At 31.3% G+C, this 18,214-nt stretch overlaps 1 protein-coding gene across 1 annotated transcript; it reads right to left on the reverse strand.

Moving 5' to 3' along the window:
- Window positions 1-9,622: 9,622 nt before the first annotated feature.
- On the reverse strand, window positions 9,623-13,605 carry LOC146995224 (uncharacterized). The gene is made up of 6 exons (XM_085825170.1): window positions 13,320-13,605; window positions 12,280-12,445; window positions 11,866-12,164; window positions 11,571-11,723; window positions 11,001-11,171; window positions 9,623-10,174 (listed from the first exon to the last, which is right to left on the reverse strand). Exons 1-6 carry the CDS (start codon window positions 13,536-13,538, stop codon window positions 9,752-9,754), a joined length of 1,431 nt encoding a protein of 476 aa, XP_085681296.1. The 5' UTR covers window positions 13,539-13,605; the 3' UTR covers window positions 9,623-9,751.
- Window positions 13,606-18,214: the final 4,609 nt, after the last annotated feature.

Here is an 18,214-nt window from a genome sequence, read left to right on the forward strand (position 1 = left end):
GAAAAGACTATCAGCTTCCTCGACGCGTAATGCGTCTTTCTCACATTTCTGAGGAAAGATCCTGCGTTTTTGTTTTTCTTACACAATTTAATAGGTCATTATATATAATGACCATTAATGACACAGGCATTATATTTTGGTAAATAATGTAATTATATATAATGTATAGATTGACGTGATCAGTAACGGATATCCCGCCGGTGGGGGTCTTTCCTTGATCACTTTCCGGTCATCGTGGATGCTGTTTTCGATTTAGAAAAACAGGAATTTTTCTAATATAAACCTGATGTCACACAGGGTTTGAGGATGAAATAGTATTTCTGAGTATCTTTTGAAGAAGTTTTGGAACATGTGTTGGGGTTCTGTTTAGTTTCGTTTCGTTAGCCATGCCTAAGAGGCCTTACTTATAAACTTAAAAATTTGTTCAAAATCACCGGACACTCCACCTTTCCGTCTATCTGGAAGTTAAACGGAAACTTACAGTTTCCGAAAATTTACGTTGACGAAAAAGGTAGTAAAGGTAGGAGAAAGATGCGTTGTGTGCGCTAAAACCAAGGAAAAGCGAAAGCAAATAACGTATTTTGAGTGCTACAGAGGCTGTTCACGCATTTTTTAGACGACGTGTATTGTATTCACAGAACTAAATTACATAAAATTCTTGTGTTTTAAATGTTCTATTTGACATCCCTTATTCTGAACTACCTTTCGACACCGCAATTTCCAGGATAATAATGCCTTTTGAAGTGGCAGAAGAGGTATTCTATCCCATTCCTCACGAACAGCTTTCCAGAGTCCTGTTAGGGTTTTGGGACAACGTTTGGATAATGCAGTTTTTAAAAGTCCGAATGCACAAAAATCCATAGGTGACACATCGGGAATTTAATAGGGAATGGTCTTGATGTCAAGTTGTCAGTGAAGGTTATGGTCTTGATACCATTTTTTTGTTCCATTTAATTTAGGAAATTTACAGTGGATTTTGATGTGTGACTGCTAGCTTTGTCCTGATGGAGTCTCACAGATGGATGGCACTGTGGGTAAAGCGATGGTATTTCATTCAGAAAAATTGGCGATAAAATATGTTCCTGATAGTATTTGGAGTTAATCTTGACTTTTTTTTTTTTTTTTAGTCCAAAGGGGCTTTGTCCCTGAAGGACTATTGTTTTCGTTTTGCGATTTTGCGTCGGACTCATAAACGTCGGTTCACTTTTCAAACTGTTGCCACAAAATGTTAGAGTCCTGCATTATATTTGAAGAAATTAAATAATGAAAAATCTGCATAAATGATTGTCTATTTCTCGCCTTGTGATAAAACAATGGTACATAGAGCCATCGAATTTTGAATGACGAAATCCTACTGCGAATATGGGCATTTGGAATTTGTTTTATTATAGATTTTATATTTTGTAAAACTTTAACGAATTTTTGATTTACAAACTCAATGCTTTAAAAGCGAGAAATGGCAACGTTATATATATAAAAAAATACTTTTATCTCCAGCTCGCGAGACTGTGTATATCGGAAATTCTAAAGATATGCTTAATTTAACATTATTTTGCGATATTGCTCTTGAACTGAATTTTATGGTTTAAGTGCAAAGAACATGATATTTAATAAATAAAGGTAACACTCAAAACGTTAATAAAACGCCCCTTTGGACGTAATTTAAAATCTGAAACATTTCAGATTTTTTTTTTTTTTCACTCTCTTTATTTTTAACTTGCCATTATAAGAAAAACTAGCAACCATCATGAATCCCTTAGTACCGAATGAAAAAAATGTTTATGTTTTTAATGTGATGGATTGCGTTATTATCAACATTATAATATTCTGCTCACTAATGATTGTATTTTATTCCTCAAATTATAAAATTAATTTACAGCTTTCATGCTGTAAGGCTTGGAGCACTTTTTATGAATGATTAATTTGAAGATATTTTTCAGTCCCTGCCCCTTAGAACAATAATCATATTACTAGTAATAATACTTGCTGTATATATGTTAAATTTAATTAGAATAGTTTCTTCGCGTCTCTCATTTTGTAAAATGCTTAGATACACAGTTTGAAATAAACCGTGGCGAAATTTTAATGAAGCTTATAGAATCTTTTTCTTCAGTCAGTAAATTTTTTTTACTATCATAATAAGTTATTCTTTTTTATGAATCAAATGTCAGTTTTGATTTTGATATTTTTATCGTTTTCTGTTAAAAATTTTCATGTCTTTGTTATTTGAGAAGTATGTTTCAAATTGATTCCAAAAGATTTTAAAATAGAATTCGGATTTGAATTCAGTTAAGTATTCTGAGCACTTGGTTATGCTGAACTATATTATTCATAATTAAATATAAAGAGTAAAAAATATTGAAACTAATTCAATCTGTCTTTAATTTTGTCCGGCTTGAACTAACTTAATGCAGTATTTAATAAAATGCCAATAAATACAGTATTTTAACTAAAAATATAATGCAGATCTTTTTTATTTTAAAAGTACATGTTTTTTTTTCTTTCCAAAGGAGGAAAATTCTATCCCATTCAATAGTCTAAAAGATGAATTTCTTATGTTCAGAAAAATTTTATCACAGTTATAATGTTATGATATTTTCTCGCTGTTAAGTTTCAAATTGGTACATGTAGCTTTTTTGAAAAAAATGTTTTGCACGTGTTATGTTTTACTGGAAAAGATCCCTTATTTTTTATTTTCATTTATTGAACTGATCATTTACTAATAGAGTCTAATTACATTTGTTGCAAAACTACCAGTTTAATATCAGAATACCTAATGTATGCTTGCTGCGGTATTTAAAAAATATCATTAACTATATAAAACTAAAGGCTGTTATCTCTTGCAGTAATTATTTACTTTTTTATTCTCAATTTAATATCTCTTTTTCAACGATTAAAGACTCGTAGTGAAAAAAACAAGTTCAATTCAATAACAAAAATTTAATAAAAATGTAGCAGTAATTATATAAATAATCCCGAAACAATCTTTGCAGTATTGTTTTATATTGTTACACACAAGGGTGAGCTATAGGAAGCTAGAGTGATTTGTTAAATTTATGTTGAATTTCCAAGTGCCTTGTTCTTTCCCACCAGCAGTTGAGCAACAAAACTCACCAAACACTACCGGTTTGGTTCTGGGTTCGAATCCCGCCAAAAGGCTAGCTGCATGGGCATTTTCCTGGTCTTTCCACGTGAAACATATATACAAACCAGTTTCCTTTAGAAATGAAGGTATCCTTAGGCAAATCGCCCGCAAGTTGTTTGGTGTAATTAAATAAAGCAAACCAAATGTGAAAAAATAACAAAACAAAACAAAAAAAAAATAATGTGTCTTCAAGATCTTTAATTAACATATTATTGTAAGTTCAATTAATTCAACATTTAAATTAAATTTTGGTGCAGTATTCAGGCATATGCTGAAGTTTCACTAAGGGTATACAGTAAGACCCCGCTTAACGCGGGGGATACGTTCCATCGAAGTAGAGCGTAATGCGAAACAGCGGTAAGCGAGGCTATCTTAACATGTAAATAATGGGGTTAGGGGAAGACGGATAAAAAATGGTTAGGCATTAAATTTAATAATTTTTTTTAATAAAAATAAAATCAAACATTTATTTCTTACAAAAATAAAAACAATATAAACGCATATACTTTTAAAAACAAATAAAATTCTCAGTCAGATCATTCAGTCTATTCTGGGTTTCCAATTTGCCTTTTTGTCAAGAAGGCATTATGATAGATTGGCTTAATGGCATATTGCGTTCAATTTCGTCGTCAATCCATATAGACAGTCGTTTTTCCATTTCCTCTATAATGTTATTTCTAGAACGGGTAATTCTAGTTGCAGAGCTTGACGTAGTTGCAGTTGCCGATGACAGTATTTTTTCTTTATTCTTAAGAATTGTCCTTATTGTTGAAGTTGCCAAAATCAATGCAGCACTAATTTGAGATTGACGTTCACCAGAATCTAATCTTCTAATCACTTGCATTTGAGTTTCCAGTGAAATGCTTTTTCTGGTTGCTTTCTTTTCTTGTTTTTTATTATCACCCATGATAAAAAGTAAAGATCATAATATTTGTCACTGTATTAAACGTTATAGTATTATACAAATTTAAACTTACAATAATGTCAACAAATGTTTCAAATGATAAAAATGCGTCCACCAAGCAAGAAACACAACTACACTGTTTCGGATACGTTATTTGGAAACCTAGCGCTGCGCACAATTTCGGAGAATCCCCGGGTTGAAATAAAAGAGCGCTAAACCGAAACAGCGCTAAACGAAACAGCGTTAAGCGGGGTCTTACTGTACTGCTAAACAACATATTTTTAAAAAAAATAACATTATGAATGGAACTTAGAATTACATATATTGGAAAGTTGGATAGAGTATCAGAGTATTAATTATATTGTTAAATATTGCATAACATGTAAAAAATGAAATGCATAAAAGAAAAATTTTAATTAACAAGTTTTATAGACTGAATTGGAAATTTTGTTCAGTAATATTTGCAAACAGTTTATAGCGTAGAATCATAATTCAATTTTAAGGACTGGTCCGAGTTGGAAATTTTGTGGGATCATTATGGTGGTGTGTGTGTCTGTGTAGTGTTAAGAGAATACTTCAGTAGTACAGCCAAAGAAAGTCTACATACATATTCTTTGGTAGAGCGGCTTACCCAAGGTAAGATCATGGTATTTGCCATGTCATGCTAAGCTGTTCAACAAAAGGGAAAGAAGAGTCCTGGATACATTTTCAAAGATAATTTATTTATCGATTCTCGTCAGACTTTGCTCTATATTGATTGCATGAAGTCCGCCACAGTAGAATCCCTCCTGGCACCTAAAAAATTTGTATTTCTGTGCACTGAGTGTAGTTTCACAGCCTTCGTTAACAACATTTCAACATCTCTCATATGGTAAGTGGAGACTAAAAGTTAAACATACTCCAGAAAAAAAAGTATAGGGGCTGTCTCTCAAATTCGGAAAATAACGGCAGCTGTCATCACTTTTTTTTTTTTTTTTTTTTTTTTTGTTTGGTACATAAAACATCTCCAGTACTAATACCATAATATAGTAGGGCTTATTCCGCTAACTGCAAAAGAGGGCGAAGAAATGCCAACCACGAAAAATCCAACTACGACATATTTGAAACAAGAAGAGTACACGCAGCAGAAATCCATCGTTAAAAACAATGAATAGACTAAGAGATTCACTAATTCCCACTATTTACAAGCTAGCACAGTTACATATTTCAACCAATGAAAATATCAAGGATCAAGAAATTTTAATTTATGGAGTACTTAGCACGAAGCCCTTTATCTCCACATCATCAAAGATTAATAATTTATCATCATCAAAAGAAGGGTTCATCTAATAGGATAAAAACTTGAAAAGCCAAAACAAAAAGCTTTAAACGAATAAAGTCTTCACATGAGAAAAAAGGTAAGAACACTTAAGGATTTTTCAATTAAATTTTGTATCAATACATTAAAGGACCAGAATGAATTTAGAAAGAACACTCGTATCATAATTTAGAATAGCGAAATAAAAACTTGGAATTCCTCGATTCTTGATAAAATTAAAAGTACAGACAATGCAGAAGATAAGAAACAAAATGAAAATATTCCACAGCGAGAACAACCAATCGTAATATTTCTTTCACTTTGCAGACAAACTGAACTGAAATGAGTTGTCTGATGAAATAGCTTGGTCATGTTATAACAAACCTGTTGGCAAAAATGTTGTCGTCAGATGAAATCCCATATCTGTTTCTAGATGGCTGTAATAATTCTAAAGACATAAATTTAATGTGACCTCATCAGATACATGGTGCCAGCCTCATATAAAATCATGACAATCACTGTGGCGCTAACAGTCTGAAATACATATTACATAGATTACATTTTAAATGGGAAGATTTTTTCATTTAGGTATCACCAAAATCATGCCATCTACAAAAAAACAAAATTTTTAACATTAAAACATAGAACCACTTACTTAAATATTCCATAATTCAATACAAGCAACTTTTTATGCAAAATACATATAAGTGCATGATATAAATATGGTACATAAAACTTTTGAATATACCATATTGCAAGTACACAGTACAGAATTGTAAATTAAGTATTTCTATGATAAAGCAAAATGCAATTTTCGTACATCCCCAGTTACACTTAATTAGATAAATCACATACAGGATGAAGAAACAATACAAACCATTATAATCACATCATACCAGGAAATTTTGAAAATAAACACTTATGCACTTGTATATATTAGGCACAATGTCGTTGAATCTCGAAATGATATTTAAGGGTGATCAAGTCTTAAACTCTAATGATTATGCTCACACAATCAAGAAATCAATAAGAGACACATAACAATAAATTTCGAACAATTTAACATATTGCATAACTTGTAATAATGTTCTATGATAGTACAAGAAATGAGTGAAAAAAAAAAAGAATTAAGTGTACTGAAGTGTGGGAGAATCTTTTAGGAGCCAAACGAAGGCAACTGATATGAATTCTAAATGGCTGAGAAAAAATCCTTGTCAAGTGCACAAATAACATAATTTACATCATTTACTTTAGAAGAAAAAAGTTTTCGAAAACCTATGCTGGAATGTAACCTTATATTTCACATACACTATATCATTAACATTGAATGATCTTAATATGGCATTTTTCAAGTATTCAGTTCTATTTGCTTTATTCCAACATCTCATAGGCATGCTCATAACTTAGTTTTAGTAGTGTTAAAAGATCACACAAATAATGTGATTTTTCCACCTGAATGGCCTTGGATCAGGATTAAACATATTAAAAGGTAATGATAATTTTCTTCCAAAATGCAGAATATTAGGAGAATAACCAGTTGAAGGATGAACAGTACCATTGTAAATATTTTGATGGATAAGCAATGCATTTTCAAATGGAATACCTTTTTCATGATGTATAAGCAAAGAGCTCTTGATACAGGTATTAACATGTTCATTATACTCAGGTTTCTGAGGAATACAGTGAGATAATTTAATATCCAAGCATTTGGTAATCGATTCAAACACCAGTGAAGGGTATTGTGTGCCTAAATCAAGATCATTGCTGGTCTTCCAGGTACATATATTGTAATAAATGTGCTGTAATAGTTTCAGCAGTGAGATTTTTGAGAGGTCATAAAACAAGATGTTTAGAAAAATGATCTAGAATAATGAGATCATGTCCACAATTTCGTACAGGACAACCAATATACACGGAAATAAAGTCATTTGGATATTTAGGTAGTCTGATAGCTTTAAATGGAGCCTGTTTAGGAGTGAAAGATTTGTATTTGTTACGTAAATGATACGGGAGAACAAAATTCTTTGTGTCATACCCTTCCGAAAGAATCTTTCAATAAGATTTCGTACGTTTTCTGAACTCCAAGATGGGATATATGAAAAATTTCTCATTTTCACAGGATTTCAGTGCTAGTGGGACAACAACTAATTCAGCATTATTTCATTTATTCAAAACAAACATAAGAAGCTTATTGAATCATTTATGAAGAAATTATGTACTTTTGCTGAATTAAGCAAGGCAGGATTTTTCAAAATGTTGGTAATTTCTGAAGTACATGGATCAGAAATTTGCTGAGCAAGATTGCTGATTCACCTGGATATAAAGTGAATTTGTGTTTCAAACAAGCATTGCAATCTAATGATATAGTATAACAATTAGCATTTGCATAACATTAGCCACATTAATTAAAGGAACATAAAAATTATTAAATTCAGCTATTGCATCTTTAGTACATATTAACACATCATGTTTGGATAAAAACAAACAAAACAGCAAGACAAATAATATACACTGGCTGAAAAATTAAAATTGGACCAGTTATGCACCCAATTATTTAGATATGGGAACAAAATACCATTATTAAATCAAAACAATGAGAAAGCAAGAAATATTATTTATAAAAAAATATAAATTTATATCATTGCTTATAAGGTTTTACACACACTGACCAATGAATTAGAAATGCAAGATCAATATTTTATTGGATCACAGTTTGCACGCATAACTGCTCTGATTCCTTTGGGCATCAAGTCTACATGTTTCTGGAGTGCATTTACGTCCAGAGAATTGGCTATGCAACTTTTTAGATCTTGTAAATTAGATGGAAGAGGAGAGCTCTGTCAGATGCATCTTTCCACCATATCCTATACATTTTCTATGGGGTTAAGATCTATCTGGGCAGGGAAGGTGTTGGAAGTCAGAATGATGTGCAGCAAACCAATTATGAACCCTTCTGACAAGATATATAGTTGCATTATCGTGCATGAAGTATCCGTCACCATTGGGGTAAAAATGAAACATTGCAAGGTGCACTTGATTTGCCGGTATATCTACGTATCTCATGGCTGTTTACCCTCAAGGCACACCACAGCACCACTTCCATGCCATCAGAACATGCCCCATATCATGATACCCCTACCTAACCCTTGTACATGCGAGTAAGGCAAGATGGATTCACGGGCTTCATTCACAAAAAAAAAAATTTGCATACTTCATCCCTAGTACGCATTAAAATGAAAACCTCAAAGGTTTCTAATTCGTTGGCCAGTGTGTGCATTTATACATTAGGTAAATTAAAATACACTCTAAAATTGGTAACGAAAACATATTCCAGTGCATAATATGTGATCTGCTATACAATAATATACATTCAGCATGCATATTTACAGATTTCACGATGTATAGATGCAAACAGTATGGGTAACAGCATCTTTGTTTAAGACCTATATTCACATACTTCAAACACAATTTGTTAAAAAAAAAAAAAAAAAAAAAATCTGAAACCTTTCAGATTTTACATTATGCCAAAGAGACTTTTTTTTAACCTTTTGTGTGTTACCTTTATTTATTAAATAACATGTGCTTGGCACTTAAACCATAAAATTTAATTCAACAGCAATATTGCAAAATAATTTTAAAATGAGCATATCTTTACAATTTCTGATACAGTCTCCCCAACTGAAGATAAAAATTTCTTTTTTACCTGCACAGTTTTGTTATTGCTTGCTTTGAAGTTATTGAGTTGGTTAGTCAAAAATTCATTGAAGTGTTACAAAATATTAAATCAATAATAAAATAAATTTCAAATTAAGGCTTCCAGATGCCCATATTTGATGGAAGATTATGTTATTCAAAATTTGATGGCTGTAGGTACCATCTTTTTATTACAATGCGAGAAACATAAATACATTTATGCAGCTACTTCATTATTTAATTTCTTTAAATATAACACAGGTTGATAATATTTGGTGGCAGCAATTTGAAAAGTGAATTGACATTTAAAGTTTTCAACACAAAATGCCAAAATAAAATTAGCCCTTCTGTGTTAACACCCTTTGGGCTTAAAAAAATAAATAAATTCAATAAATAAAAGACATTAAGTAAGCTTAGAAAGCTTACGCAATTCTTTTGTTTTTCTATTGCGGTCTATATTTGTAACTCTCTTACAAACAAAATGCATTCGTGTTATTAAAAAAAACCTCAAAATACTATTTGTAAAAGAGTGCAAATGATCGTTACAACCAGTTAATTGTATGGGAGGCCCATTTTCAAGTGCAGATGTTATTTTAAAAAGTGTGTCAACATGCACTCGTTCTGATGACAAAACTTTCATAGTGCTTTCTTCTAACTGTGATATTAGACAGAATAAAGCATCTGAAGGATAAATTAAATGCCCTTTACTTTTTCAAGCAATTAATTTGTCCTTTTTTTCCAAATTATCCTGTCTATTATTTTTTAGAGAATTGACACATTCATTGCACTTTGAAAAACGGCTCACACGTCTTCCTATATATCCTGCAATGTAAGATATTATGAAATCAGATGTTGTCTGCAAGCTATATGTATGATCGCTTTCCAAAGCTTCTTCAATAAGTTCTGTTTTCCACCCATCCAAGATGCTGTTCAACTGATCTCTCCAGATCTTCTTCCTTTCAGATGTCATCTCTCTCATCTCCAGTAAGGAAGACAATACTTCAGAAGAAGCACTGCATCCTTTATTTGGCTTAATCAAAGAGTATGTGCTGATCAGTCTGTATACTTGCAAGAAAATTGCAGAATCCGGATGATCATTTGATCCACATGCACTTCTCATCATCCCGAAGAATACCTGAAATATAAAATTATATTACGCAATATCTGGAAAATATAGCATTCAAATGAATGCAAAATTGTAGTAAATTAATTGCAAGTATGATCATTCATAAATTTAGATCAACTTTTATTTAGCATTAATATTAAATGAAAAACATCAGATCTTTCATCAGACTAACAATGTAATATTTGTGGCTACATACAGATAATCACAAATATACTGTAATATTTCGTTACTTAACAAATAACTTTATTTATTATTGAAGTGGCAACGCCATATTTGTATGACGTATCCATTGCTCAGCAACGTAAGAAATTGCTTAAACTTAGAATTCTGAAGTTTTATCAGCTAGTAGATGCTTGAGAAATTTGTAACCAAAAGACTGTATTCAAATTAATTATCTCCGTAAACTAAAAATAAAATTTATGTTTTACTAAGAAGATTATCTGTTATTTTGTCAATTACTGCAAAATGCATTACAATACATAATATAAAATACACATGGAATTTTTTTTCAACTATTATAATAGTTAAATTATAAATCTTACTTCAAGTGAATCTTGATTTAAACGTGATGTCATCAAATACTCAAATCCACATTTAATGCTTAAATATTGAAACAGTTGCAATGTAGATTCCAAAGTGATTTTTAAGCCTATGCATGTGGACTCTGAAAGGAAGTTAGTTTTTCCAAGCATTTCCCATTGTTAAATGTATTCCAGGAAATTCTGAGTAATCTATAAAGAAAATATTTTTTTTTTTTTTTTTTTTTTTTTTTTTTTTGTTAGAATACGTCTTTCAAAAACTTAAAAGGTAACTGAAATCTTTTCTTTGTATTTACCTTATGCTCAGACGAATTAAATCTCAAAGCAGTGGCAGGTATACGGGAATTCATCGCATCAATTAGGCAATTGAATTTCCTAATAAAAGCGATGGATGAATTGCAGTCTTTCAGGTCATTATGTTGATCCTTGTATATTTCCATACCTGAAGCAACAGATTCACTAAAAAACTGTAAGAAATAATAGTTAGTATTTTATGGAATATTTACTTTTAGAATAAGATGGCATTTATCACTGAGTTTTAAGCATTCATACTCATATAAAATTTTTAGATTATATGCACTTACTTTTTTAATAACTTGAATTTTCATTTTTAATATTATTCCAACAGACACAACTTATATTTGCTAATATTTATAAGATAATCTATCAATAATTTTACCAAATTTACTCGATTATTATAATAAAAGATTTTTTAATATGACATTACATATCTCAGTATAGAATAACTGTTTGTATGTCATTAACAACTTTCTTTTTGGTATCATCACAGCTTTAAAAATTGTCATTCTGTTTTAGAGCAAACAAATAAAACTAATTGTTTTGTATTACAAGAAAATATCTGTCACCTGAAAAGCCATTGCTACATTCATTTTCTGGAAATTTTTGGGATGAACATGATCTGGAGTGAGACGTGGACAGAGCTTTAAATTATATCCTCTGGGATTATCAATGGTTATTATGGCTTCCCAGTGCTTTAACTGAATGAGCCCATCTAGTGTCTAAAAAGAAAATTCAAATGATTAAATTCTTAAGTAACAAATATATACTTGAATGATGAAAATATTTTGCTTATAGTTTGGCATCAATAAAGACAAGCTTTCTTTTTATTTTACTGGTCCCTAAATATTCCTCCAAACTTACCACAATATTCTGTTTCCTGCAAATGCAGTTTCTGACATTTTTTATTAAATGTGGGAAATCTGAAAGAAACCACAACCTCCTATCTGGATCGCACATGTGCTCACAGCTAGTATTTTTGTCAGAAATACCAAACTGTTTCCACATGTTACGATTCCATGTTGCTCCATCAGTAGTTATCCCATCAAAAAATAATCCAGCCTTTACTAACAACAAAACTCCTTCTACTATAAGATGATGCAAAACAGAGCCTATAACAGTAATGCATTCATTTTTAAGGAATCTAAATTTATATATGTCTATTTTTTGTTTTTAAAAACTCAGATTTACTGTATCGTTTGCAAATTTTAATATGACATTAAAATATAACCTTTTTATTTTTAGCAAAATACAATTGTTTTGAAAAGTTAATCTTACCTGAAGCAGCCCCTTTACTCAAACATGCTACTGCTTGCACCCATTTTCCTTTGAATGGCTGGAACATAAAAACTAATACATGGTCTCCTTGCTGCTCCTTTTGATGATCAGGTGTGAAATCCCCTAAATCTGTGAATCCTTGAACATTTTGAACTTGAAATTTTTTCTGTCAAAAACAATAGATGGGGATACCCTCATTTTATCAAGAAGCAGGATTCCTAAAAAGAATATTAGAAAAATATTTTTTAATTAATTTTTCTACTTAGAAATGGAAAAAAAGTGCATTTTTGTTGAAATGCTTCTTTGAAGAGGGTGAAATTATCACTGTTTTAGTTGAAATAAGTTCTTTCTCATAATTTTCCTTATGATTCCAAAACTTCATCATACATTGGTAAAGCAAAAAATACACATTTACACACGCATTTTGTTTTAACTTCCTGGTTATCAGCACACCTAAGGAAAAGTCACAAACTTGTTGCCAGCCTTAAAGAGCATTTGGGATCTCGTTAGGGACTTTAGACTAACATTTATATGGGCGTCTTTACGTCTACTTGTACAATGCATTTTTTTTTACATTCTTTGTCCTGCATGCTTAACTCCACAAAAGTAATTACACTAATTGATAGTTGTGTTTGGAGATAATTAATCCCATTTCTTCCAAACAGAACTATCAATGCAACGCCCCCCCCAAAAAAAAAATAATTATAAAAATAAAAAAACTATTTTCAAAAGTGCAAATTAACATGTACTCAGACACATGCCAAATAGACAGTTTTTGGTGACACTGGGGGATTGCCAGATAAGACATTTCCTTTTTTATGAGTTTTCAGTGAGGGTGCTGATAATGCGAAAGTTTTTTTTTCTTCTCTCTTTTTTAATTGATAAATGCATTTCTGTACAATGTTTAACAATAAACAAAATCTGAAAATTAAAGAAAAAAAAAAAAAAAAGAATTCCAATAACCATAGAAATTTTAAATATGTGAAAAGAAATAACAGAAAAAAAAAATCCTGTATGGTTAAATAAAATTACGTCATAACATGCCGATCAGGGGGACTCATATTGGCAGTTTTGATACGAATTGAATCAAAAACTGCATCCTGGAAGCCATAAACTCCCTTAATTCTTTTTATGTACCTATTCAACGTGTTGATACATGGCAGTGCAAGGATGTTATGTTCTCTCAAGTGTTTATATGCTTTTCTGGTATTTATTTTTAACAGTAAGCATTCATACACCCATTGAACTATGTATCTCATTCCCTTTCCACTAACTTTTGCAGCAGCTATGCAGGCTTCTACTGATATTTGCTGTGTTGATGGCAAGCTTGAGAGAATGTCCTTAACAGCATCTTTGTTTGCCTGTGCACATTTTTTCTTAATATTTTCCATTTCCATTTTCACAAGATTAAGAAATTACAATCAATTAAGAAAAATAAATTTCAATCTTAATAATAAAAGTATACAAGAAATAAAAGAATATAATATACATAATTCTAACCTTTCTCACGAGACGAACATTCTTACGAACAATATTTTTATACCATGTTTTCATTATCTTATGTTGCTGCCAAATCCTTTTCCTTAATTCCATTCTTTTTACTTCCTTGTACGAAGTAAAAAGGAAGTATTGTAATCGCGAAAAGTTTCAGGCAACATATTTCAACGAAAATATCCATTTTGACCGCTATCGAATGCAATTTAACGATGTTTTTGCGTGATATCTGTGCGTAAGGACAGAATAAAAGACACCTTTCCTCCAAAAAAAATTAAAAAACTGCTTTAAAATGAATTCTGAAGAGAATTTTTCGTGGCGTCTGTACGAACGTATGTACGTACGTGCGTACGTACGTATCTCGCATAACTCAAAAACGAATAGCCTCAGAACGTTGAAATTTTGTATATAGGACTGCTATAACATGTAGATGTGCACCTCGTATTTTAGTTGCAATCGGCCGCACCAAACGTATATAAATATATATATATATCCACTCTGTCACCCGGCTCAGTGATCTCAGTATCTTTACTCTTGTATGTTTGTAAATTGTACATTTTTTGCTTTAAAAATGATTGAATTATGTTGTTTTTATCTTCCTATTAAGGTTTTTATGCCTTTCGTAATTCTGAAAGCAATATTTGTACAATTATCAACAATTTAAAAGCTCTTTAAGTGCGGTTAAGTTTTAAATAACATGGCGGACATATTTGTTTACATTTGAAACAGCAGAATTGTAGACTTGTTGCCAATCTAGAGAGACTAAGCTTCGCAACACAAACATAACGCCTTCATTTAGTATTGCGAATTAAATCATGCTTAATCCTTTCTGGAATTTTTACGAGGAAATAAGTGTTTAAGATTTACTTCGTAATTTTTAATACAGATATTTTGAGTTTTTATGTATTTTTTGCCTTGTCGCTAAGTGAGAACTGAATTAATTGAATGAGAAATACTCAATCGTCTGTGAAAAACTGTTTCTTTTCTGTTTTGTTTGCTTAATTTCTTTCATACATCGTTCTAGCTTTATTATAGTATTTGAATAGAACATGTGGCAACGATAATTCTTCAAATGATATAAATTTTGTGCATTCAGAGTGTCGTTATAGTAAACAAATATAGTGAATTTTAAAGAGTGCATTTATTCTATTGTGGTTTATGCGCTGTCGACGAAATAGATTTAATTCATTCCAATTAATTTAAATGAAATTCAAGAAAAAAGTGCGTATAATTTAATATTCCGTACAAGGAAGTCATGTGGTGTACACATCAGATTTTTTCTTTAAGCCGTTGATGATCTGCTGCTTTTTTTTTTTTTTTTTTTTCATTAGCTATACAGTTCTGACATGCAGTGGTTTTAGGGCGTCTTTTGAAACCAACAGATCCTGCATATGCAAGGCAGTTTTCTTCTCTGGAAATATAATCATAGTTTAACTCAATATAGTTAATTATGTTCTCAATTAGGATATGCGTTTCTCTTTGAGTACTAGAATAATGACCAAAAATAACTAATTTAATGAAAATAAACATTTTAAAAGCAAACCTGTCTATGTTTCTGCAAATAACATAACATTCTACTTCTTCTAAGCAAGCTGCTAAGTCCTCAATAGAAGTAATTCGACTTTTGGAAATTAAAATCTGCCTATCTTTCAAAAATGCCTACATTAAAAAAATAAATAAATAAACAAGTATTTACTACTGGCAGAACTCGTAAGCACTAATGCACTTTTTCACTGCCAAGCTTGCACACGGCTATGTTTTTAGTGGTATAGTTAAGTTAGCAGATGAAATATGATATTAAGCATATATTTAACTTGTTACACCTGTCAAATTTAACTTGTTACACGTGCTATATAAGTATATTAAGCACATCTAAGTAAAAACTAGCATAAGAAAGTACAATACATGCTACTAGTATTATTATTGAAATATGTTTTTAGAAGAATTCTATTATTACAGAAGAGATAAAAAGAAAGCTTGCTATATATGTACAGTAATTTCATTTCTCTCTTATCAGATTTATATGGTCCTGTAAAGGGCATTTATCCCCCCTCCCCCCCAAAAATTATGCTGTTAAGGAAATTGACAGATGCATATTACCCTACGAGGAGAAAATTTTTAATAACGATTTAATCAATGGATCTTGGCCATTACACTTAACTTCATGTCGAAACAGGTATTCAGTAGGTGATTAGCTAATTCTACTTTTCAAGACCACAATTTTGTACTCATAATTTCAGAGGCAGCAGGATTTTTTAGACTAAGTGCATCAGTTGCAACTTAAAAAAATTTGCGAGATAATCAACAATCTTATGCACATAATACCCATGCCTGCCTATGGATATGCCTGCCATTCGTCAGTCATAATAGTTGGTTCCTCTGCCATGTGCTTCTTAACCAGACACTTGTTGGTTTCTTTCCTAAGGCATGAAACCAATGACAATGAAATATGCCTAATCCATTTCCATTGAGACATAATTTCATGTTATGTCTCTCAGAACATGTTTATGATTGAAAAATAAGCCTTCTAAGACACTACAGACAAGTATCTTCATCTCTGACAATTTCCTTAATTAAAAAAAAAAAAAAAAATCCATCTAATCATAGCTCAAAAATTTAGAAAAGATAACGTAGAAATCTGTAAAAATAACAATAAATAAGTGAAGAATAAATTACACATGAAAAAAAAAAAAAAAAAAAAAAAAAAAGCAATGAATGTGTAGCACAATAGTACCAAGTGCAGTTTGACGCGCAATACTGAAATTATAAAAATGTCAAAACAAAACTAACCTTTATAGTCATATCTTTATCAATTATAACCCTTTTTTCACACATGTAATTAGTTGCCCATCGAGCACATACAATGAATTCAACTACAGAATTTACAGTCCACAAACAATGCGGTTTGGAAATCTTCTGCAGACTTTCAGTCAACAGTGGAAATGTAAAATCCTTTTTAGTAGCGGCAACATTATCTGCAACCAATGGAGCGTTCTTTTTATTCACAGGCACATTTCTTGCAGCAGGTGCTTTTCTTTTACGTGACGTTTTGGATAAATATGAAGGCATATTTGGAAAGATTGAGGGTATTGCTCCTTCTTTGAGTCTAGGGCGGCCCATTTCCAACTTGAATATTGTCCCATAGGACAACTTCGTCTCGTAAAATCGTTTCACATCACTTTCTGCAAAATGATGCTCGCATACAACATCCTACTCTGAAAGTATTCGGTCGGCCCGAGGAATTGCGTGTCTCCATTTATCTAGCAGCACAGGATCCTGTAAAATATATTTCAACAAGTATGTATAAATATCAGAATTCAGTTACATACAAAATAAAAATACTCTTGTTGTATGCAATTTTTTTTAACGTGACTTTGATGCAAATTTAATATTTAATGATTAAAATTTAATTTGAAAATAGTAATGGCAAATTAAAATTTAATTGCATCACGTAATGCTTGAATAGTTTTACACATTTAAATTTAAAATCCTTGTGCATAATGGTTCTCAGTGTGCAGTGTATCAAGTTTTAAATCTTAATTTTTAACAGCCATTCAATTATGTGATTAGGTGGCATGATTTCATAATAGTCATAACTTATTTAATATGCTGAATTTAACTCCTGGAAAATCAGTTTTTTATTACACTTATCTGCTGTTATGTTTTCACTCAACCATGAAAGTAAAGTTAATTTTAAGCAGCACAGTGTTCATTTCCATTTATTATAAAAACCTACTTCAAACGGAAAAGAAGGGGAAATGAGTTAATCTTCTTTTCTGTAAATGAAATAAAGAGGCGCATATTCCATCATTCTTCCATAATTTCAGAAATTTATTTAACTTTAAAATCTCAGGATTGCCTGCTTTCGTGCACGAAATGCAAATGCACATAAGTTATGTGAAATAATTAACTAATTTCCAATTTAAAGTTCTGTGAAATATTTAACTAATTTCCAGTCTATTACTTTTTAAATACCTTCTTATTTACTAGCAATCCAGACGTTCTGTAAAATTATATAAATTCGTCTGACTGTGATCAGGCATGATATTAATGTTGCTCACCTTTGGAGCTCTAAATATACTTGGATTCTTGATTTCCAAGCTTTTATTCTTCTGCCTAACAGATGTATAATCACTGTTGCATCCAGGGACGAAGCAGGTTGCATTACAAGAATTACTCATGATAGAAATTGATATCAAATCAATATTTTCTGTATTGCTGCCTATATCAAATACTACGAAAAGACGAAAAGCTAACGAATGCAGCGCCCTCTGTAAATAATGCGACAAAAGTGGACCATTTTTCGGAAAAGTGGTAATACCAGTTTCCCCTCCTTCTTTATCATGGAGGTCCTTTCCTACCTCCATGTTCTTTATACTCCGTGCATCACAACTTATCGGAGAAAGCCATTCTGTGGTCCTCAGTTGGTGGGCGGGTGAGC

The sequence above is a fragment of the Stegodyphus dumicola genome, chromosome 10 (assembly GCF_044657685.1).
Source record: "Stegodyphus dumicola isolate Sdum_Otavi_A_Nest chromosome 10, ASM4465768v1".
Classification (NCBI taxonomy): Eukaryota; Metazoa; Arthropoda; class Arachnida; order Araneae; family Eresidae; genus Stegodyphus; species Stegodyphus dumicola.

Bases quoted from the DNA above. Each gene is read 5' to 3' on its own strand.
- LOC146995224 (XM_085825170.1), bottom strand. From the start codon at position 13,538: ATGAGATACATAGTTCAATGGGTGTATGAATGCTTACTGTTAAAAATA. The intron at 12,165-12,279 runs GTAAGATTAACT...AAAAACAAAAAA, and splicing joins GAGTAAAGGGGCTGCTTCAG to TAGACATATATAAATTTAGA. The intron at 10,175-11,000 runs GTAAATACAAAG...TTTATATTTCAG, and splicing joins TTAATTCGTCTGAGCATAAG to GTATTCTTCGGGATGATGAG.